The sequence below is a fragment of the Cebus imitator genome, unplaced genomic scaffold (assembly GCF_001604975.1).
Source record: "Cebus imitator isolate Cc_AM_T3 unplaced genomic scaffold, Cebus_imitator-1.0 Scaffold19, whole genome shotgun sequence".
NCBI classification, from domain to species: domain Eukaryota; kingdom Metazoa; phylum Chordata; class Mammalia; order Primates; family Cebidae; genus Cebus; species Cebus imitator.
In genome coordinates, this window is record NW_016107334.1 from 10,106,559 (window position 1) to 10,129,972 (window position 23,414).

Sequence of the window (23,414 nt, forward strand, 5' to 3'; positions counted from 1 at the left end):
AGCCCTAGTTAACAAATATAATAACCACCCCTGATTTTCTGTCAGTTTGAACTGGCATAAATCTCCAACAGTATACAGCTGTACTGGGGGACTTGTCATTTGATGTCTCTTTTTCATTCACTAGGTTGCTTACAATAAGGCAAAAAGTAGGAACCTGTTTAGAAAATCCAGCCGGGCACAGTGGCTCACGCCTGTAATCCCAGCACTTCGGGAGGCTGAGGCGAGTGAATCACTTGAGGTCAGGTGTTCAAGATCAGTCTGGAACATGGTGAAACCCCATCTCTACTAAAATGCAAAAACTAGCTGGGTGTGGTGGCGGGCACCAGTAATCCCAGCTACTCTGGAGGCTGAGGGAGGAGAATTGCTTGAACCCAGGAGGCAGAGGTTGCAGTGAGACAAGATCATGCCACTGCACTCCAGCCTGGGTGACAGAGGGAGACTCCATCTCAAAAAAAAAAAAAAAGAAAGAAAGAAAGAAAGAAAAGAAAACCCTTTTGTGGTGATTGTTTCATACTATTATCTCATTGAGACACAATTTATATTACGGAAAAACAATTCCTGAAAATAAAATGCCAATGTTTTACAAAGTGTTCATAGTTTTATTACTTATCACCTCTATGTATTTTAACAACTTCAAAAGTGCAGTTGGATTATATGGGAAAAGATTTTTCTTTTGCAAACGGCAGATGGCACCTTGTAGTTCTTTGAAGCATTTAACTGTTCTGTAAAATACTCCCACTGCAGAGATGACATCATTTGGGACTACTTCACAATCAAAGGAGAAGGCAGTATCAGATTCTTTCGCAAACAGAGGTCTTGATGGAGGCTCAAGGCTAAATTCTTTTTCATCCCTGCTTGTCACAGCTGCGTCCTGAATCTCTTTAGTTCCTTGTTGGTATAAAGATGTCTGTTTACTGTTAGCTAGACACTGGTCTGTGGACTCTACTTCAGAATCATCAGAGCTGTCATAATCTACCAGACTTTGAGAAGCCCGGGGGGAAGACAGACTAGGAGTGCACATGGGGTGATTACCTTTGGACGTCGCAGCTCTCAGTGGTTCAGAGGGAGCATCAGAAGCCTGGGAGTGGCAGGCACACACCTCTATGTGACTATGAGGAGCAGTCAAACGATGGGGTATTGTTTGGTTGGTGCTTTGGTCTTGGACAAGTGAGGGGACACAGTCACAAGTACTCATATCATATTTAGATTCAGCTGCATCAAAGTTATTGCAAATGGTGAAAAAATTATCCCAGTCCTTTTGCAGTAATTTTAAATATCTAACGAAATATTCAAGAAAACAGGTTTCTGATGAAATCAGAAAGTCAAGAAGAACTGTAGAATCAAATCCTATATTTCCTAAGAAGAATAGGAAAATACAGTGAGGATTATAGCCATTTTCATGTGTGTGATGGGTCCACATTTCCTTTCCCTGAGTCAAGCTTTCAGTGGCTTCACATCCTCTGAAAATGGAGATAATGGAGCATCCAGATTAAGGACTTTACAAAAATAAACAGTTTTAACAGATATAATTCATATACCACAAATTAACCTATTAGATTACTTTTAAATCTATGCATTAAAAGAAAAAATTTCAAAACCCACTCCTTTCTCCATAAACTCTAAATAAATCTGACTCAGTAAAGCACAATCCACTGACTTTGGCAGTTCTAGCTTTTGTCTGCCCAATACAAGTTCTCTGTCATCCTTTTTCTTGACATCAGAATTCCTCATTCTTACAGGTAACCAATTTCACGTGGTAAGATAATTCCTAAACCTCCTTCCTTACCCACCTCAGCAAGGGTGGGCATGTGACCCAGACTGACCAATCAGAGCACTGCATGCTCCTGGCCACAGTGACTGGTTCTGACAAGGCTCTGTGACCCAAATGGGCTAATCAGATTGCCCCTGGGACTTCTGCTGGAGCTGTGGAAGATTATAACTGCAAGGCTGAGGTAAGCCTTAAACTGCTGGTTGCCATGCCTGAGAATGAATTCAAAGCTGTGAGACAGAGAAAAAGGGAAGTAATTGATGACATGGCTAGAGTCCCTGTACATATAGTTAATACCTGACTCCAACTTGACCCTTTCGAATTCCTAGTTATGAGCCAATAAATTCTGGTTTTTGCTTAAATTAGTTTGAGTTGGTTTCTATAATTTACAACAAAAAAAAAATCTTAACAAATACAACTACATGTGAAAAAAGTATCTATGTTGTAAGCACATGCCTCTCTGGACACACTGAACTGGAGTTAAGAAAGTGGGAAATTCACATACAAAGTAAGTTTAATTCAGGGGTTTCCGCTTCCTGAGGAGTAAGAAGCTAACTTTGAGTACAATTAAGGCATGTGCATTTTCAGACTGAATTTGTATTTGACTGTTTTGAACCTAATTCAAATCACATGCAGGAATTTTGTGTTCTTGATTAGAACCTTTTGAAAATTGGCCCCAAACACTTAAGAGTCTAAAAGCAGCCATTGCCAGCAGTGTCATAATACAAGTAAGTACTGGCAGCACAACGCCGCACCACAGATCATTAGCATGAAATCCCTTTCTCCCAGGCCAAGAAAGAAAGGGAAATAAAGCAAATATTTTAGGGTTTTAATAAAGCAGAAGCTGAAACACTGGCAAAGGTCATCAGTTATTAGCTTCATAACCAATTATAGCTATTTGCCACAAGAAGATATTATCCCAAGTACAGCTATTTTAATAAAGCAGAAATAATCAGTATAAATCATCAGTACATGAACTTAACCAATTTCAGACATTTGCCTCAAGAAGGTATCAGCCCAAATTTGACTGAATATTAAAATGAATATTCAGAACAGCTCCTTTGACTATTTCTAAGTTTGTATTCACCTTTACAAAGGCTACTGAAGCTTAATACAGAAAAGTAAGTCTTAGGGGTGAAAAGAGGTCTTATATTAACAACAATCAAGATTCAGAGAAGTGTACTGACTTACTGGAGACTAAATCAGAAGCCATGTTTTCAGGTCCCAATCTAGTTATACTACTTGAGATCTGCCCAGTCAGCCAAGTTTTCACAGTGATACAAAATGCAATCTCCTTTTCACGTAAGTCAGGGTTAAAGAAAGGAACTGGAACTTATGAGGAAACCACAGTATGTTTTCCCCCAAATGATGCAAAGTAAATAACATGCCCAACACATTCTCAGAAATGTCTTCTGCTTTCCTGACTTGCAGGGAGTTCAATAATTATTCTAAAACACACTAACCTGGTCAGGGTTAAGTAGATGCCCAGTGATGCCTTTGCAGCCTCCAGCATGTCATCGTCTTGTTCTATGAAAACCCTAGACAGCCATTTGCACGGATTATGTAATTGCAGAGAGGGCTGAAGGTGAGGCTTTAAGAAGGTCAGTAACTCAGACATGAACCTCTGCAAGTCAACTTAAAAAAATGCAAATTTCAAAATGTAGGCAATAGTTTATGAACACATTAATAATATCTTGCCTATATATAAACTCACAGCGTCTAAAGTACCTTAAGATGCAATTATCCTAATTCACTTTCAAAAAGTCATCAGGAATCAGTTAGGAATCATCTCTCTTTGGCAAATGAGGACACTGAGGCTCAGGGAAAGAAAAGTCACTCATTCCAGAGTGCATACGTGCAAAATGTACAGCTAGATCAACTATTTGCAACAACTGCCACATAACTGTCTCTTAGAAATAAAAGTTATGTGGTTTCTTGCTAAAAACAGATAAATAAATGAGCAGACAACAGAGATCACTTCATCAGATGCCAGAGTTATCTGTTACCAGAGGCAAGAATGCAACCGGGCAGAAATAGTTTTGTCTTCAGAATAACAGAAAAATATATTTGTTGTTTGTTTAGAGCATAGGAGTACTATTAAGCACAAAAATAAACAACATTTTAGGGAGTTTCAACTATAATTTAAAACTGAATTATATAACAGGTGCCATCTAGTGTTACAAATTATAACTGCACAGAGTTATAAGTAATGTGTAGCTATTAAAAGCTAAATTATATCAAAAGCAATTCAGTGATGTCATTGCTCACAATTCAGATTTTTCACTGAATCTGTATGCTGCTTGTTTAGAGACATTTACTATTCATTTTCCTCAAGTAAAATGGAAGACTTTGAACTCCGGAGTTACTATCGTGGAAATTATATATGTAACAATTTCTTCGTCAGTGTAATTTCTCATATATTACCTTCAGTTCAGTATCTAATTTTCAAAAATCTATGTCAGTAGAAATATTAATTGTATGAAGGGTTAATATAAATGGGGTGGGGAAACGGAGGCAGGAGGATCGCTTGAGCTTGAGATCGCTTGAGGCTGCAGTGAGCCTGGGCAACAGAGCAAGACCCTGTCTCAAAATAAACAAACAGTAAACATAATAATAACAAAGAAATGGCCGGGCGTGGTGGCTCAAGCCTGTAATCCCAGCACTTTGGGAGGCCGAGGCGGGTGGATCACGAGGTCAAGAGATCGAGACCATCCTGGTCAACACGGTGAAACCCCGTCTCTACTAAAAATACAAAAAAATTAGCTGGGCATGGTGGCGCGTGCCTGTAATCCCAGCTACTCAGGAGGCTGAGGCAGGAGAATTGCCTGAACCCGGGAGGCGGAGGTTGCGGTGAGCCGAGATCGCACCATTGCACTCCAGCCTGGGTAACATGAGTGAAACTCCGTCTCAAAAAAAAAAAAAAAAAAAAAAAAAAAAAGAAATGACAAACTATGATAACAATAAACATGTAAGTGGGAGTGAACACATTTTTCTTTAATCTCTCTGACAGATCTCCATCTGTGGCACCAGAGCTGGAGTGCAGGTGTGCTATGGATCGTGCGTGGCTCACTTTAGCCTTGACCTCCCAGGCTGGGGCCTGCCAGGCTACGATGGGAGGAATAGCCTGGGCCCAGGGGGGTCAGGGCTGCAGTGGCCCATGGTCGTGCACCTGCACTTTCGATTAAAAAAAAGAATATAAACAAAATACTATAAATATTTGAATATGAATTGACTTCCATCACTTGCTTTGAGAAGACTCATCAGCAATTTTTTTAAACCTAAATCGTTCCTTATGCTCTACAAATTCCTTGTGGCCACAAAAAGCTGACATGTTTCTTAAAGGTAAATCCAGTTCTCTTTTTTTTTGGAAAATGTAGTAAGTTATAAATAGGCTAACGTACAACTTAAATTAGTGGAATTTATACTAGTCCTGAGATTTGATAATTATGAATTACTGTACTTATACAGTAAATAATTACACACTGCATACAAAAGGAGTTCGGAGAATTACCTTTCATTTCACTTGCCGAAGAACAATTTTGAAACTTGATTTCTAAGGATTTCATTATAATTAAGCTTGCTGCTCTAAGGATCACATGATCTGGACCAAAGATATGTTCACATCCAGGTTGAACTTCATCACCTCCAAAAAAGGAATGTTTTCCATGAACAGACAGTGTCTTCAACAACCCTGAATTCACAGCTTGCAAAACAGCATTAGCTAATGCCAGCATGTCCACTGCTACCTGATGGTCTGGTGGCATGAAGGCAGGCACAGATCTACTACAGAGGTCTTCACCCACTTTACAGAGAAGGCACTTTTTGAGGAATATAATGAACTTTCTTTTGACAAAAGCCTGAATAGGCCATGTAATAACTTCTAGCACGCAAGTTGGCTTCCAAAATAAAATCCTCTGGGAAGTGAAATGTAACTTCAGGTAGATTCTGGAGGCTATGAGAAGCTCAAGCAACTCCAGGAAACACATCAGGATGTTTACTATTTTAGACGTATCTTGGCAGTTTTCAAAATGCTGAGAGAATAAGGAATTGTAAAACGCTTCAAAAATCGTGTTGAAATGAGTCAGGAACTGCTTTAGAATTTCTGCAATTATAAAAATAGTTATTATAAACAGGGAAAACAGTCTCCTTCAAACAATTTTACAATTTAGTTTTTATAAATATCACTTTATAAGATGGAAAAATAGATTTGGAATGTTTACCTCTAACATTAACACATGAGGTGACACAGATTAATGGCTAATAACTACAGTTAAAATTCATTTTATGGCTAGGCATGGTGGCTCATGCCTGTAATCCCAGCACTTTGGGAGAGCGATATGGGTGGATGACTTGAGGTCAGGAGTTTGAGAGCAGCCTGGCCAACATGGCAAAACCTGTGTCTTTATTAAAAGTACAGAAACTAGCTGGGTTTGGCGACGGGCGTCTGTAATCCCAGCTACCCGGGAGGCTGAGGCAGAAGAATCACTTGAACCCAAGAGGCAGAGGTTACAGTGAGCTGAGATTGTGCCATTGGACTCTAGCCTGGGCAACAAAGCAAGACTTATCTCAAAAAACAAAAACAAAAACAAAAAGTTATCCTCAATCAAAATATAAGAGAAGAGATTGAGTTTTTCATACTTTAAGACAGGTCAGATATTCTAAAGTAAGTTTCATTCCTCATTATAAACACAGTGCTCCCAGGAGAAAGACGATTGTTTATAGGGCCACGTAAACCATACCTGCTTTGTGTGAACATGAATCTTTAAAGATTTCTTTTATTACTGCTGTAAGAGTCCAGAGGCAGTACATTGCTTTATTACTCTCAGAGTATTCAGAGAGATTTTTCTGGCAAAAAGCAATCCAGGAATTACTTAAGGTAATCTACGAGTGAGAAAATAACGAAGGTAGTTAAAATACAGTATTTTCTTTACATAATATAACTGTATACCACACTGTTTACTCATTTGCCCAAAAGAAGATATGTGGCAAACAGAGAAGAAACAGAAATATCCTATTATTTAAGTAAAAAAATTGAATATGCCACAGAAATAAAATAGAAATGAAATATGAAAATGTTAGTAGTGTTATCTCTAAGTGGTGAATTTTTTATTTTGTTCTTTATACTTTATTTTCCAAATTTTCTGTTGTAACATCACTTTTTCTATTCAGAAAAAAAGTTATTGAAAAAAGCAAGAGATTCTAGTTGAAAAGTCAGTAGATGCTTCATTTGTTTATTAACTAATTCAGAGATTAGAAAAAAACTTGACTGAATTTGTTTATATTTTTTTCATTATGCTGAGGCATTATGGTTTTATATATGTTATTATGTGAGCAAATGTCTTATTAATACAAATATTTAAAGAATAAAATCAAATGTCAAAAAGAATTTTAAAGAAACTATCGGAGAGGCCAGGTGCGGTGGCTCATGCCTGCAATCCCAGCACTTTGGGAAGCCAAGGTGGGTGGATCATGAGGTCAGGAGTTTGAGATCAGCCTGGCCAACACGGTGAAATCCCATCTCTACTAAAAATACAAAAACTAACTGGACATGGTAGTGCACACCTGTAGTCCCAGCTACTTGAGAGGCTGAGGCAGGAGAATCGCTTGAACCCAGGAGGTGGAGGCTGTGGTGAGCCAAGATCATGCCATTGCACTCTAGCCTGGGCAACAGAGGGAGACTTCATCTCAAAAACAGAAAAAAAGAAGCTATAAGAGAAGTAGGTTGGGTGCCATGGCCCTTGCCTGTAATCCCAGCACTTTGGGAGGCTGAGGCAGGAGGATTGCTTGAGCCCAGGAGTCTAAGACCAGATTGGGCAACACAGTGAGACCTAGTCACCACAAAAAATTTAAATTAAAAAAATATTAAGAAAGAAATAATAACATACTTTGATGACTTATCTTACCTTTTCTCTCAATTGGAAATATAGAAGCAATGCAAGGCACTGTGCGGCCATGTGAGATAACAATTTATCTGAATTTTGGAACATACAGATCTACAGGAAAACAAATACAATTAACCATTACTGCTGAATGTTAGCATTTTTATTTTAATAATCTAGATCTTTAAAAAAATAAATGGCTTACTAATTTAGAATCAACTTCGACTGATTCTAAGAGAATTTTAATGATATCTCTGTATTTCTCCTTTGCATGGAAATCAGTTTTGACAGACAATATTCGAGTCGTCATCACTTTGATCACTGTCAACTGAAGGAGCGTTACTTCTCTGGAACTGCTCATCTGAGAGTTGCTCTTCAAACACGCGGGTGCTACAGCAATGGGAGCCAAACCGACAGAGATGGGCTGATGTTGGCCGTGGATGCCAGGGCTTGCCTGTTCTGAGGAGGTGGCCGTAGAGCAATCTTGATCTGAAACTGCTGGGTTGAGATAAAAGATGTAATCATGGCTGTCATTTTCAGGTGTGGCTCCAAGAAGTACCTTCTTGTATAGCTGTTCTAAAACTTCACAGAAAACTTTCATTTTGACTTCCAAAATGTATCTTACAAGAAGGTTGACAACTCCAAGTTGTAAATATTAAATCTCAGAAGTGCGATAAATCTCTAAGATGTTTCTTCAGTGAAACCTAAAATAGGAAAATTTAAAAACTCTAAGTGCTATACGTTTATCACAAGAGAAAGCAACTCTTTCCACTTAATCACTAAGTCTCTTAAGTTAAAGGGAATGCTGACTGCTTAATTTCTAGAATGGAAAATTGTAACAGGAACATTATTTCAAGATCGTAACAATGAAAAGTATGCTTTCCATACAGATTTAAGAGCATAAAATCAGTTTAATTTTAACGCAGCACAAACTTGAACTTTCCTCTAACAGTTTTCAATGGCTATCAGGGTTTCTTAACCTTGGCACTATTAATATTTGGAGACAGATAACTTTGTAGTGGGTAGCTGCTTTGTGCACTCTAAGATGTCTGGCAGCATTCCTGACCTCTACCTTCTAGATGCCCAAAGCCCGTCCCACCTGACCTGCCAGATTTTGACAATCAAAAAATGTCTGCAGACATTGTCAAATGTCCCCTGGGGGACAAAACCACTCCAGTTGAGAACCACTGAGCTAATTCAAATCCATTAACCTTCACCTCCAATTTATAGACACAATTTTAAAGTTAGACTGCCATACGGTCAAACTAGATTATGGCTATTGCTGATGCTGATGAAATTCCAATTTAAAATGAATCAATATCAGAAGCTGCAAGTAGCTACTATAGAGGGAGTATGGAAAGAAAAAACTTAGGACTTTGGCATAAGCAAAAGAGATTGCTGAATATCATGACAATGGAATGCTGGAGCCTCTGGGAATGATCTGACCTTGGGGAGGAGGGGGGCTTTGCGCCTTTCATTGCCTTTGAGCTATTTCACACCTCTAAACTGTAGATAACAGATGGGAAGGCAAATAATTCTTGTCTACAGATATGTGAATAACTGTCTGGTAAAGAGGCAACCCTCTCCCCAGCGGAAAAAAATCAGTTTTGCTTCCATTTGTAAACTCATTTTAACATTCCTTCACCCCATGTAGATTCGTGGTTTTCTTACTGCTCCTTTAAACAGGTTGTGCCTGGTTCCCTGACTAATAAGGTAAATAAAATCTTTGATATGTGGTCATTTTATATGGGTTGTGATTTTGCGCTCTTGAAATCTACCCTTTAATAAAATCAGACTTCTCTGCCCTGACCCATTTATAGACACCCTTCCCATCTTTAACTTCCAAAAAACTTCAGAAGGCTACCACTTATACTGGGTCTTCGTCTACAATATGGCCCACTATCCTAGTGTTAGTCTTTAATGCCTGGCTTCTTCCCCTGATTTGGTCTCTAAGGAATTTCAGTTGTTGATTACGCCACAACACAAAGCTGCCCTGTTTGAGTCCTTTCATGAAGAAATAAACATTAAGAAATCTATAGATTTCAAAGTTAAGAATGAAACTTTTGATACGTTTTCTCTGAATCCCACTTTCAAACTGTGGTATGCATCCCACGACTGATGAACATAAATGTTGGCAATGTTGTCCCATCTGACAGTGCGTACTTTATCTCAGTCCTGTGCTCTCGGAAGGCCAGGAGGGATAACCACCATACCCTTTTTTAACCCAAGAAATGGTTAACCAGAAAGGACCAACCCACTGTCTACAATTCCCATATAGGACCTATTTCCACCCTTCCTCACTGACTCCCTTGTCTTATTATTCCCTACCTTTTCTCCTTCCTCTTTGGAAGTTTCCCCTTAGTAAACATTCTCCCTATTGCAACTGCCTGAATAAAATAATCTCCTTAATTGCCTGATACATCTTGTCTGTCGCACATCAGAAACTAGTCTTTATGTTCTACCTGAAAGTCTTAATTCCATTGCACTGACTTTGTATTTTAGTTATAATAACATTTCTTCTCAATGAAATGAATGACACTTTACAACAGAATATTTTAATTACTATCACACGCGCAACTCTTTTAATAAAAATTTCAGCAACAAATGGAATTATTTTTATTTAAGTGCTATAGCAATAAAAATACTTCCAATAATATTCCTATGGGTCACTAAGCCCTTACATTTTACCAAAATGAGACTGAATTGCTATTTGACCCAGTTTCAACCCACAAAAAGGACAGCTGCATATGGCTTAATCATTTTAGCACACTAGCCAAACTGAATGCCAGTAAATAAATATTTCAGGGGGAAGATGGGCTGTTTTCTCTCATGGTGAGACCTAGGTTCTTTGATAAGAGTTATTGTGAGAAATGAGATTGAAAGGTTGTAAACTTTAAGAAATATAGATTCAAAATGAGGCTTTTGAGACAGGGGGAAAAAAAGCTATGGGGTTATGAGAGGAAGAATTAAACTCAGTTTCTTCCACTATCCTCTTATGGTGCGCTTCTGACATCAGATGTGTGAGGATTTCTCCCCACCAGCCAGCCAGGACGCAAAGCAACCCTGCACAGAGCAGTACCTGGGCGTCCTCCAGCTCAATTCTATGTTGTCTACCTGGGGATAGCATCAGATCACACAGATTGAAGACTTGGCCACAATTCTAAAGCCAACTGCAAGCCCCAGGGCGCTTCACCTGTGCTTCTGATCAACTGGCTCTAAACTGGAGTTTCCCCAACTTCCCCTTTGCGTTTGATTAATTAATACGTTATAGCAGCTCACAGAAATCAGGGAAACACATGTTTACCAGTTTATCATAAAGGATATTGGTAAATAGACAGATGGGGTGAGGTATTGGGAAAGGAGCACAGAGCTTCCATGCTTTCTCTGGGCAGGCTACTCTCTAGGAAGCTCCATATGTTCAGCCTTCCAGAAGCTCTCTGAACCTGACCTGCCCTTCTCAGGCAGGAGAATGGGGTCTGGAGACAGGGAACATAAGACTGATTCACACCAACTTCCTAGAACTAAATCAAATGTTAACACTTCAGCTATGACAGGAAATATCCTCTCCATTTACATAGGGCATACACTGAGCTATAGTGTACTCGGTAAGTCTAAGCCATTTTTAAGTAAATGACTTCGTAACTTTACTTAATCCACTTTATTTACATAGGGCATACACCAAGTAACCAGTGGAAACCTCTAGAGGATATTTAGACCCCAGAAAATTCCGTAATAGGGGTCTTGAGCCCCCATGCTCAGGCCCGGTCCTACCCTGTGGAGTGTACTTTTGTTTTCAATAAATCTCTGCTTTTGTTGCTTTATTCTTTCCTTGGTTTGCGCATTTTATCCAATTCTTTGTTGAAGACACCAAGAACCTGGACACCGTTCAACCAGTAACACATTTTGGTGAGCTGGCTAGGAGGTAAGCCCAAAGTTTGGGATTTATTTTTCACCTTTTCCTTTCTGTTCCATAAAAGGGCATCTCTCTCTCTGTCTCTCTTTTCTTTTTCACCCCAGGACCCTTGGTGGGCAGCAGCTAAACACAGAGACAACTGCGGATTTCTGGCCAGGGCCACTCTGAAACTCTCTTTTCTATCTTTCCTGGTTATGGTCCCTGATTCCTACGTGTGGTGCACGTTTCAGGTGACTTAAACCTTTCCTTATGCTAAATTCTTTCCTTCCCCTAGGCAACTGGCTAAGGACAAAAGAAGCCCACCCAGCCTCCAATTCCTGTCATTACAGTTTATAGCTGTAACTCTTGTGGAACGAGAAACATGGGTAAGTGGGGCCTTATCAAATTATACGGATGCTAAAAGTTGGGGATTATATACAGGTAGCAAAGGGAAGCTCACAGTAAGTCATCACCTCGGGAGGGAAAGTATGCAAAGCAGCACCAGTGCCCATCTAAGGTCAGAGATGTCTGACACTCTAAGACTGGACTCCAAAGGGGGACACCCCAGGGGATCCTCTGGACCTCAACCTCTACAAAGGGGACACCCTTGGCAGAGGTTCTGAAGTCTAGTACTAAACTCTCTTTAGAACTTTCTCTTGCAGTTTCAATACTGGCTGGCTCCAATATTGTTTGGAATTGAGTTAGCTGCTGAATGGGAAAGTGGGATGGCATTGCACGTATCCAGGCTTTTGTGCTGCTATTCTAAGCAGGGGCCTGGTTAACGTGTTATGCTCTCCTTTGGTGCTATTTGGCCACAGTGTTCTTTGGAGTCTGGGGAGGTTTGGCCTTTAAAAATCAAACTCCCATGGAAACAGCTTTACCCAAAATTTTGATTCACAGCCATCACTGGATTATCTAGTGCAGCAAGCAAAGTGAAAGCAGTGAGCTTGTATTGCTGTGTCATAGCCAGAGTTCCAAGCTATTGGATCTTCGTTCATGTATGTGTATACAGGTCTAGATGTATTTATTTGTATGTACACTTATTGTTGTATGTTGTGTTTACCAAACTGGCTTATAAGAGCGCTCATAAATTAAGTAAGTCTAAGCAATCTTCAAGTTCACATGAGTTAAGTATAACTTTACTAAACAAGCTGGCTTTAAAATTATTGGTAAAATAAAAACAGAAATGCCTTCAGAACTGTCGGCATACATTTTTGTTTGGTTTTATGTTTGTCTTTGCTAGATATTTTGAGATGTCAGTGTTTGGCAAAGAAGATTATAAAATTATAAACCCAGCCAAAACAAAATGATCTTGGTTTGCATGACCTTTTTTTTTTTTTTTTTTTGACAAATGAGAGAACTCTGCAAAAGGAAAATATCTTGGGCCCCCAAAATCACTAAGCTAAAGGGAAAATTCAAGTTAGGAACTGCTTGGGGCAAATCTGCATCCCATTTTATTCAAAGTCATCATCCCTCTGCTCACTGAGATAAAGGCTAATCAGAAACTCTGATCAGAGAGAATGCATCTGTCGTCTCTCACCTACCTGTGACCAGGAAGCCTCCTCCCTGCTTGGAGTTGTCCCACTTTTCCGGACTGAAATAATGTTCATTTTACATATGTTGACTGATGTCTCACATCTCCCTTGTTAAAGCTGAAAGAATTGAGCACAGTGAATTGGATAAATTTTTAGGTAAACTTTTTGTGTAAATTAAATGCTTAAAGTTATTTTTGATGCTCATTTAATATCTGGGTCATTTCCAATAAAGAAAGGGCTGTGATATGGGATGCCCACATCTGATGGCACAGGATTTCTTGCTTTTTGGGGTTTTGCTAAAGTTGTTAGGTTACTAAGAATTCTAGTTAACACATCATTCTGTAAACAAAATGTGCCCAAAAAGTTTATGTTATTAGTGAGAACACAAATAATTTTGTGTAACTCAGAGGTTATCTAAAAGTTAGTTCAGATTACAGATGTGAAAAGGTTATTTATGAAACAACCTAGTAAGGAACCAGTAAGTAAGGGAGAAAGATGTGGAAAAATGTTAGATTATAAAATATTATTTAAAACCTGATAGAGAATTGGAGACATTTGGCTAATTAATGTTTTCAGTTAAAGCTCTTACTCTTGATTAAAATAAAATGTTGTAAAGAAATGCATCAGCAGTTTGGCAATTCTTTCTTTAAATGTAGTTAAGCCTGAAGCTGGATTTAGTGTGGAGCCAAATTTCACATACGTGCTCACATTGCTTCACACCATGTTTACTGTTTTGCATGGATAGTGCTGGCACTGAAGTACTTATTGGTCATGTGCCGAGAGTGAATTTCTTGATTGCACAGGATGTATAATGACATTGGTGAACTTAAGGAAATGGAATTGTGTATTAGTAATAAAATATTCATTATGTGGGTTTTTTGGGTAACATTGTAGCCTCCAGGATAGACTGAGTAGGAAAATTTAGGGTTGGTTTCCTGTTTTTTGTTTCTAGTTTTCATTTGTTTGCTGTTTATTCTCCCCTGGGCTTTGCTTGTGTATGCAAATATACAAAACCATGAATTTTTTTGAAGTTCCTAAGTGGAAGGCTTTTATTTGGTTCTGTGGATATTTTGTTTCTTACATGTTTCTAGAAAGCCACCATTTGTCCCATTTATCTAAAATTTCTAGGCTACCTTTGTTGGGCCTGCAGGAATTAATGGAGCACACCAGCTTTTTAACCTTAAACTAACATTTTTGGTGAAGTATCTTGATTATATTTTTGTAAGCAGAATCTGAGTCATTTCTCTCTTTGCCTAATTCCTCCAAAACTTGTAAACTATTTTTGAATATTCTTAATTCATTGGAATGTGTTTGTTTGCATACATCAAGCAGGGTCACTAGGGCCGCTCAGAGAGAAAGAACCCAGAACCTGGCATGCTGGCAAAAGGGCAAGAATTTCTTACTAGTCAGACTCTGGTCTCTCTCTCTTTGTGCAAACTGTTTAAATGAAAGGTAAATGTCACTGTTTATCTCCTCTATAAAGCTTTAATTAATACAACAGGAATTCTGAGACTGGTGTTAAGCTATAGTGAATCTGGTGTGCTTTGTGTTTTTCTGTATTGTTCTCTCATAAAGAGGGGAGCCTTAGGATAAAATGTGTGCCTAGAGCCCCAAAGGCCCACTATTCAAGATGGCCCAGAGAATTGGTCCCTCATGTCCTTGGTAGCTTGACCTTATAACCATGTGGCTATACTTTATCTTTTCACAATGGTGGCTCAGGGAATGAATCTTTTATCTTCTATCTGTTTATTTATATGTGTTGTGTATATAATATGAAAGAGTTTTAATTAATTGGTTTAATAATAATAAAAGCTTAAATCAAATATTTCGTCAGAAAAGTAAGAAGTGTAATGCCTACCATTTAGCTCCTATGACTTAAGCAATATCTGGGAAATAAAGACAGTTTTAAAGGTTATTGGTAAAATAAAAATATTTTTATAAATATAAACATTTGGTGTTTATAAATATAAATTATATTTATATAAATTATATAAATATAAATTATGCCAGTCAGATTTAAAAAATTTATTTTATTTGCTAAGTGCTTTAAATTGCTTGACTTTTTTCTTTTTCTTTCTTTCTTTTTTTTTTTTTTTTTTTTTTTTTTTTTTTTTTTTTTTTTTTTTTTTTTTTTTNTTGCTCTGTTCCCAGGCTGGAGCATGGTGGCACAGTCTCGGCTCACTACAACTGCTGCCTCCCGGGTACAAACGATTCTTCTGCCTCAGCCTCCCAAGTAGCTGGGACTACAGGCGTGTGCCAAATGCCCGGCTAATTTTTGTGTTTTTAGTAGAAACAGGGTTTACCATGTTGGCCAGGATGGTCTCAATCTCTTTACCTCGTGATCCACCCACCTCGGCCTCCCAAAGTGCTGGGATTACAGGCGTGAGCCACCGTACCTGGCGTTGCTTCTTTGACTTTTAAAAATTGTTCATTTTGGAGCATTAGATTTTAGATAAGTCCTGGGGACAGGTGAAATTAGCCAAGCCCTTTAGCTATTCAAAGACGGTTATAAATAAGAGATTTTATATAAGAAAGAATCTTGTATGATAAATTCTTGTCCTAAAGTAAAGTAACTGGTTGTTTAAAAGAGGAATGTTTAGGACAAGTCGGAAAGCCTAAGCATGCCACAGATGGTCTGTAAGTCATGAAAGAATTTATGAAAGAATTTATGCAAGAAATGTATAATTTAAAAATGATTAGGCCTCCTAAATGCTTCATAAATGCCACTATGACTCTTAACTGTACAACTTGCCTGTTTTACAGCTAGGTAAGTCCTGGGACACTTGGAGTTAGACAGTGGAAACAGTCAGACTTTATCTGCATTTCTGTCTGGGTTCTAGGCTCCTCCACACGTAGTACACAATTAAAATCCTGAACTTATCAAAGTTTTCACCAAAAGAAAAGTCGCTAAGAGATAACAATATAACATGTAATTAAGACTACTGAAGAAACAGTTTTACATGCAAGGTGTGTAAGAAAAGTGGAAGATGTTTTTGGTAAAAGACTATAAGAAAGCATGGGAATGTAAATTTTTGCCTAGTTTAAAGGGTTAAATGACAGAATAACCAAATTTTCTTGTATAAAGCTGCTAACCCAAGTAGAACAAGAGTTGAATACCAAGAAAATACTTTCTGTCAAATTTTCATGTTAAACCAGCTGTTAATTTGTTTAGATATACAATTTGAATGAACTCCACAATCTAAGTCAAATTACCTATGATAACCCATCAGTTACCAGTGGTATGCACCTAACTTGGAGAAACAACTGGTATTCAAGAGGATATAAGTCTAACATTGTTTAAGCACGGACTCATAGAGAACCAGGATGGCCACCTTGTCCTGAGTCTTTAAAGCTTTTATTATTAAAAGTTCTGCATTCCATAACTCATCATGGAAAAGATAAAATGATCCAAATAAAATATGTTGGTGTGAAGACTTATAAATTACCAAAATAGTTTATAATCAATGTTTGGTCCCATATTCCTGGGAAAACAATCAAAGCTTCAGGTACATTTGGTCACCTGATGGACCATGTAAACAATTTATAAAGTGATTTCATTCAATTGTTATTTTCAATGCATGTTTTCTGATTGTATAAAAGCTCTCCCATGTAAGAGGACACACTACAGTGTATTTTCACCAGGTAGAGAAAGCTTTTTATGGTTCATGGAGGACAATCAACCCCTTTGCAATCTAGAACCTGAAGATTAACCTTTCTGAGAACATCGGAGAAAGACTGTCCTTGCCATCCACATTGCAGCAAAACTTTGGAACCTTGAACTTTGGATTTATAATCTCACAACTGAGAAGGGTCCCTCCGCACTCTTGGAACTGTACACCCATTGAAACCCTTAAGGGAAAGCTCACCACGGAAGTCTTTCCCTAGAATAATATGGCATCCTTGATGTGAACAGCTTTTCCCAAGATCACAGGTCAAGACTTCTACTAGTATGAGACTCTTATCTTTGCATACTTTTTGTTTATGCCTCTATGAACAACAGAAGTGAAAAGGGGGTCTGTTTTGTGCACTTATGGGGTACACTTTTATTTGTGAAGGATTTTGCAGCCAGCCTCATGTATGCATAACCTTATACTTTGACAGATGAAAGACAAAGGCCCAATGCAGGTGAGAAACTTTAATGGTACACACATTGCCTCATAATCAGTCAGAAACAGAACATTGGTTCACTCCTCTTAACCCACATCACAAGTTAAAGAGAACTTTGCTAGAAGGGCATCTAACATTTGTTAGGTCCTTTTTCCATCGTCCTTTTCCACTGCTAAAGAAGTAATGATTAGAAATGTGTCCCTCACGATAGGCTCTGTGACAAATCCCACTGTAAAGGCTACAGTTACACAACAGACTTTAAATTCTCTTGTGAAAGTTATGATAGAATTGGCTGAACAGAGAAGTATCTGTGCAGCTGCTGGCACTTGTGGCCTATGGAGAAATACATTAAATGAAAAGTATAGAGATTCATTGGTAGGGGATTAACGAAGAGATTACTTAGTTAAATGAGTAGGCTCTTTATCTAGCTCATTCTTCTATTTGATTTTAGGTGGTTCGGTGTGTGGGAACTCTGGGTACGGAGCATACTCCAAACTCTTGGTATTATCCTCCTGATACTCGTAACAGTAGTCTCAGCCGGGCGCGGTGGCTCACACCTGTAATCCCAGCACTTTAGGAGGCTAAGGTGAGCAGGTAGCCTGAGGTCAGGAGTTTGAGACCAGCCTGGCCAACATGATTAAACACTCTCTTTACTAAAAATACAAAATTAGCTGGATGTGGTGGCAGGCATCTGTAATCCCAGCTTCTTAGGAGGCTGAAGTGGGAGAATCACTTGAACTCGGGAGGTGGAGGTTGCAGTGAGCCGAGATCATGCCATTGCACTCCAGCCTGGGCAAAAGGAGCAAAACTCTGTCTCAAATCAAAATAATAATAATAGCAGTATCCCTTGTATACTGTATTCTTTCAAAGGTTTTAAATGCTTGCACACAGCAATCAACGTCAAATGGTCTCTCTTCAGTTGGAATGACAAGAGCTGAAAGAAATGTGCGGACGTGAGGACACCATAACCTATGAATCACGTGCTGAGACAAGAAACCCAAAATAATAGTAACAGAGAGGCACTAAGGCCCTAAGTTTTGGTCACACTCTTACCTAAGTGAGAACCTGACCAAAAAGGGGGAATTTTTAAAAATAAAATTATGGGAGGCCATTGTTTTGGACTGAACTCATGTACTAGGCCCCAACAGACCAAACCAAACCAAAATAGAGTCACTTGCACTAAGATGTTAAGGAAACACATAGATCCTAGAACAGACTAGGTTTTGTTTTTCTCCTGCAAATCTCTATAAAACATTCCTGACAGCATAGGTATCCACTCCCTGAAGTTCCCATTAAATTCATTTCCCCTTGCCTAGAAACCATCAAGCTTCAGATGATCATGCAACAATGGTTCCAGCCAGTTCCAGACACCACTCCTGGCCATCAAGGGCTACTATGCCTCCACTAAACACAGGGTGAGAGTTCTGTGATTCCCAGCAGGTAAAGACTATGCCCTAAGCCAGCATGAAGCAGTTACAGAAGAAAGGCCATTGGTTCCCCCTCTGCCTCCATAAAGATTTATGTCTTTCTGGGGGGAAATGAGGCAGAATAGGATGTGGAGGCAGAGACATAAGGCTGATTCAAAGTGACTCCCTGGAATTAATGAAATGGAAACACTTCATCTATGAAATATTCTCTCCACTTACATAGGGCATACACTAAGTAAGTGACTTTGTAACTTTACCCTCTTCATTTGCATAGGGCATACACCAAGTAATCAATGGAAACCTCTCAAGGGTATGTAAACCCCAGAAAATTCTGTAACGGGGCTCTTGAGCCCCTATGTTTGGCCTGCTCCTACCCTGTGGGGTATACTTTCATTTTCAATAAATCTCTGCTTTTGTTGCTTCATTTTTCCTTGATTTGTTTGTGTGTTTTGTGTGTCTTTCCTTGCTTTGTTTGTGCATTTCTTTAAGACGCCAAGAACCTGGACACCCATCAACTGATAACACTTTCCGATTTTTACGGAGGCTTCCTTACTTAGGCACGGTTGATTAAATCACTGGCCCTTGGTGACAAATTCATCCTCGGGTCCCTCTCCCCTTCCTGAGATGGGGTAGGGCTGAAAGTTCCAACTCTGAGCACAGGGCTGGTTACCCCCAGTAGTCAGCACCCCATCCTGCAGCCATTTAGATCGTCCAAAAAAATCACCTCATTAATATAAGCTGGGGTGTGTGAAAAGTGTTCATTATAAATAACAAAAGACTGCCTTTTACCTCAGTGCTCTGAAGGTGTTCGTGAGCTGCTTTAGAAACCCAGGACAAAGGGCCATATGTTATAATTTAACAAAAGATCAACTTACTGTTCTAGTCCCATGGGAAATAATAGGCTTAAAGGAGATGAGCCTGGAATCTTGGATGGAAATCAAAATATATTCATCTTAGTAAAACAGGTCACAAATGCCAAGGGGCCAGGAAGGTAATGAATGAATGAAGACAATAGATGCTAAGCTGTTTCTACCGTGATCAACCATAAACTCCTCTTAATTACACTGTCTTTAAAATAAACGTCTGTGGGTAGCCCACTGGAATTGAAAACCGTAGTTTTTATGTGTGTATGTGTTTTAAAGCAATTGTGGTATTAAAGGAAAGGATATATCCTTAAGAAAACAAACTAGGGGATTTAACCGACCACACTTTTTTTCTGAAGTGGATGCCCACGCCTTGCACATCTCACTCTGCGTTACCATGCTAGCCTGGGGCAACCTGTACTCTGCAGACACCAAGCTTTTATGAGATACCAATAAACCCAAGTGTCTGAGGAAGGGTGCACAGGATGCTGAGAGGCTTTGAGGCCATCTGTAGATGATAAACGAGAGAGATCTCTCCAGCCTGGAGAGGAAACAAACAATTGGAGCAACCTTACTAGGTGAGTGAAGGGGCAGTGCTTCTCTTAGTGCTTTCTCTTGGCAGAGGAGCTGAAATCCACACCAAGTGGCCTAAGCATTACCGGTATTATGTATGAAACTTGTCTGAAGCCTCTATTTTCTAAGCTCTGTAAATTATTATAATTTTGCATTTGATGCCTAATCAAACCATGTGTTTATTAATTTAAAATAAGATACTTCCCACCCATCTTCACATAAAATTGCTGTGTTAGGAATACTAATTGTTAAACTATATTAAGTCCCTCCTGTGTACCAGATACTACTCTGAGTAAGTTTCACAACAACTTTATGAGGGGGGTACTTAATTATCATACCCATTTACAGATAAGAAAACTAAGGCAGAGGGATATTATGTCATAGAGCTTAAGGGGCAGAGTCAGGATGTGAAGCCAGAAAATCTAATTTCAGAGCCTGTGCCCTTCACCACTCCACCATGGCACTCCTCAAACTTCCACTGGTGCTCCAAAAGCCAAGGACAAGAGTTCAACATTGGACTGCAAATTAAGTTGTAACTTATACAGCTTAACTGTTCACACCCTAAACAGGATGTCAGTGCTCACAATCATTTTCACGTTACATAAGATCTAAAATAAAGGTCAATTACTATGCAATTTCCCAATACAAACTAAGATTAATTTTTTTCAAAAGAAACTCAGCAATCACAGGTTGAAATGTTAATTAAGACAGCCATTTGACTTAATTTTTAAAATTATATAGTCACCCATAGATATCTGTGGGGGATTGGTTCCAAGACCCATCAAGGATACCAAAATCCACGGACATTCAATTTCCTGACAAAATGGCATAATATTTGCATATAACCTGTGCATATCCTGTCATATACTTTAAATCATCTTGAGATTACTTAAAATACCTAACACAACATAAGAGATGTGTAAATAGTTGTTATACTGCATTGTTTTGGCTTGTATTATTATTATTACTGTATTGTTTTTTATTATTTCTGAATTTTTTTAGCTGAGGTTGGTTGAATTTGTGGATGTGGAACCCATGGATCCAGAGGGCCAAGTATAGTACCATTTATGTCCCCAAATCAACAGGCCAGCATGGTAATCAGACCTTCAGGGATCTGTGGCTTTGGTTAATGATCAGAAATCTTGCAGGATCAAATATTATTGGTAGTGCTGCTGTCAGTGACATGGTCTTCTGGAATTGTCAGTTTCTGAACAAAACAAGGTGCAGTCGTCCCTCAGTATCCGTGGGAGATTTGTTCCAGGACTCTCTACGAATACCAAAATCTATAGATGCTCAAGTCCCATATATAAAATGGTGTACTGTTTGCATATAATCTACACACATACTTCTAGGTACTTTAAATTATCTCAAGATTACTTGAAATATTTGACACTGTACATTGTAAATGCTATGTAAATATTTGTTACACTGTATAGCTTAGAAAATAATGACAAGAAGAAAAAAATCCATACATGGTTCATTACCAACTCTGAGCACAGAGCGAGTTCTCCTGGAAGCCAGTACCCCATCCTGTAGCCATTTTTTCCCCCAATTCCCTAAATATTTTTGATTTGGGGTTGGTGAATCCAGGAGAGCAGAACCTATGGGAATGGAATCCACAGATACGGAGGGCTGACAATATTTTTAGTGGCTATACCAAACCCAGCAAGCTCCCCATGAAAAGTCACCTACCCACTGTTCTTCTCAGGCATCAACAGTTCATCAACATTAAAGGCACTGTGAATAAGGGTGCCTATGACCTTGATTTTACTTTCTCTAAAATAATTCCAACCTTTCTACAAAAATTAACCCCAAATGGGTCATGGCTGTAAAATTTAAATTAAACTTTTAGAAAAAAAAATGTAGGAAGAATCTTAGGGATCTGAGGCTAATCAAAGAGTTCTCAGACTTGACCATAAAAGCATGATCCACAAATGTAAAAACTGATATACTGGAACTCAGCAAAATTTAAACCTCGCTCTGCAAAAAAACCCGATTAAGAGGGTGAGAAGACAAGCTACAGACTTAAAGAAAAATATTTGCAAAGCACATGACTAGTACCCTAGAATATATAAAGAACTCCTAAAACACAACATTAAAAAAACAATTCAATTAGAAAATGGACCAGAGATATGCACAGATATTTCACTGAAGTGGATATAAAGATGGCAAACAATCACATAGAAAGATGTTTAACCATGTGAGCCATTACAGAAATACGAATTAAAACTACAGTGAAATACCACTACTAGAAGGGCTAAAATGACTCCAAACGCTGGGGAGGATGCTGAGAAACTAGATTTCTCTTACACTGCTGGTGAGAATGTAAAATGGCACAGCCTCTCTGGACAACAATTTGTGGTTATCTTTAAAAACTACACATACAACTGTCAGATGACCCAGCAACTACACACCTGGGCATTTATTCCAGAAAAATGGAGACTTATTCACATATCCAGAAAAATGGAGACTTAGTCACATAAAAACCTGTACTTGATGTCCTTCAGTGAGTGAATAAACAACCTGTGATTCATCCATGCCATGGAATACTACTCAGCAATAAACAATGAAAGCGCAATTGATACATGCAACAACTTGGATGGTTCTCAAGGGAAATATATTGAGGGAGAAAAAAGCCAATCTCAGAAGGTTGCATACTGTATGATTCCATTCCTAAAATGACAACATTAAAGAATGGAGAAGAGAGCAGTGCTTGCCAGCTGTTAGGGAATCCACTCTTGCTTGGTGGGAAGGACTGCAAGGGGTAACATAAGGAATACTCGTGATGATGGAACTGGTGGGGGACATGCTACCCTACATATATGATAAAGCTGCACAGAACTAACTATATAAACACATAAATGAATAAAAGTAAGATGGGAAATCTGAGTAAGACTGGTGGATTGTGTTGGTGTCAGTATCCTGGCTGTGATATTACACTACCATTTTATAAGATGCTATCATTAGGGCAAAGCAGGTAAAGACTATACAGCATCTCCCTGTATTCTTCTCTATGATTTTTCACTGTGAATAAATCTATAATTATCTTAAAATAAAAAGTTTAATTAAAAAAATAATTTTAGGCCTGGTGCGGTGGTTCATGCTTGTAATTCCAGCACTTTGGGAGGCCAAGGCGAGCAGATCACGAGGTCAGGAGTTCGAGACCAGCCTGCCCAATATGATGAAACCCTGTTTCTATGGAAAAATACAAAAATTAGCTGGTCGTGGTGGCACATGTCTGTAGTCCCAGTTATTCAGCAGGCTGAGGCAGGAGAATCACTTGAACCTGGGAGGTAGAGGTTGCAGTGAGCCAAGATCATGCCACCGCACTCCAGCCTGGGCAACAGAGTGAGACTCCGTCTCAGAAAAG

The 23,414-nt window shown here is 38.8% G+C and overlaps 1 protein-coding gene across 2 annotated transcripts in view; it reads right to left on the reverse strand.

Annotated features, from left to right (window-relative positions):
• Positions 1-573: 573 nt before the first annotated feature.
• The window catches only part of LINS1 (lines homolog 1), a 31,894-nt gene continuing 9,053 nt past the window's right edge, over positions 574-23,414 (reverse strand). The window contains exons 2-8 of one of the 2 annotated variants that reach the window (XM_017518773.2): positions 13,084-13,191; positions 7,853-8,351; positions 7,672-7,761; positions 6,508-6,649; positions 5,280-5,870; positions 3,232-3,403; positions 580-1,460 (exon numbers count right to left, since the gene is read on the reverse strand). In XM_017518773.2, coding sequence (XP_017374262.1) covers positions 581-1,460; positions 3,232-3,403; positions 5,280-5,870; positions 6,508-6,649; positions 7,672-7,761; positions 7,853-8,248 — 2,271 coding nt within the window. In that variant the 5' untranslated portion in view covers positions 8,249-8,351; positions 13,084-13,191 and the 3' untranslated portion in view covers position 580. Of the gene's footprint in view, positions 1,461-3,231; positions 3,404-5,279; positions 5,871-6,507; positions 6,650-7,671; positions 7,762-7,852; positions 8,352-13,083; positions 13,192-23,414 lie in introns of both variants that reach the window. The other variant, XM_017518768.2, reaches the window with a different exon arrangement.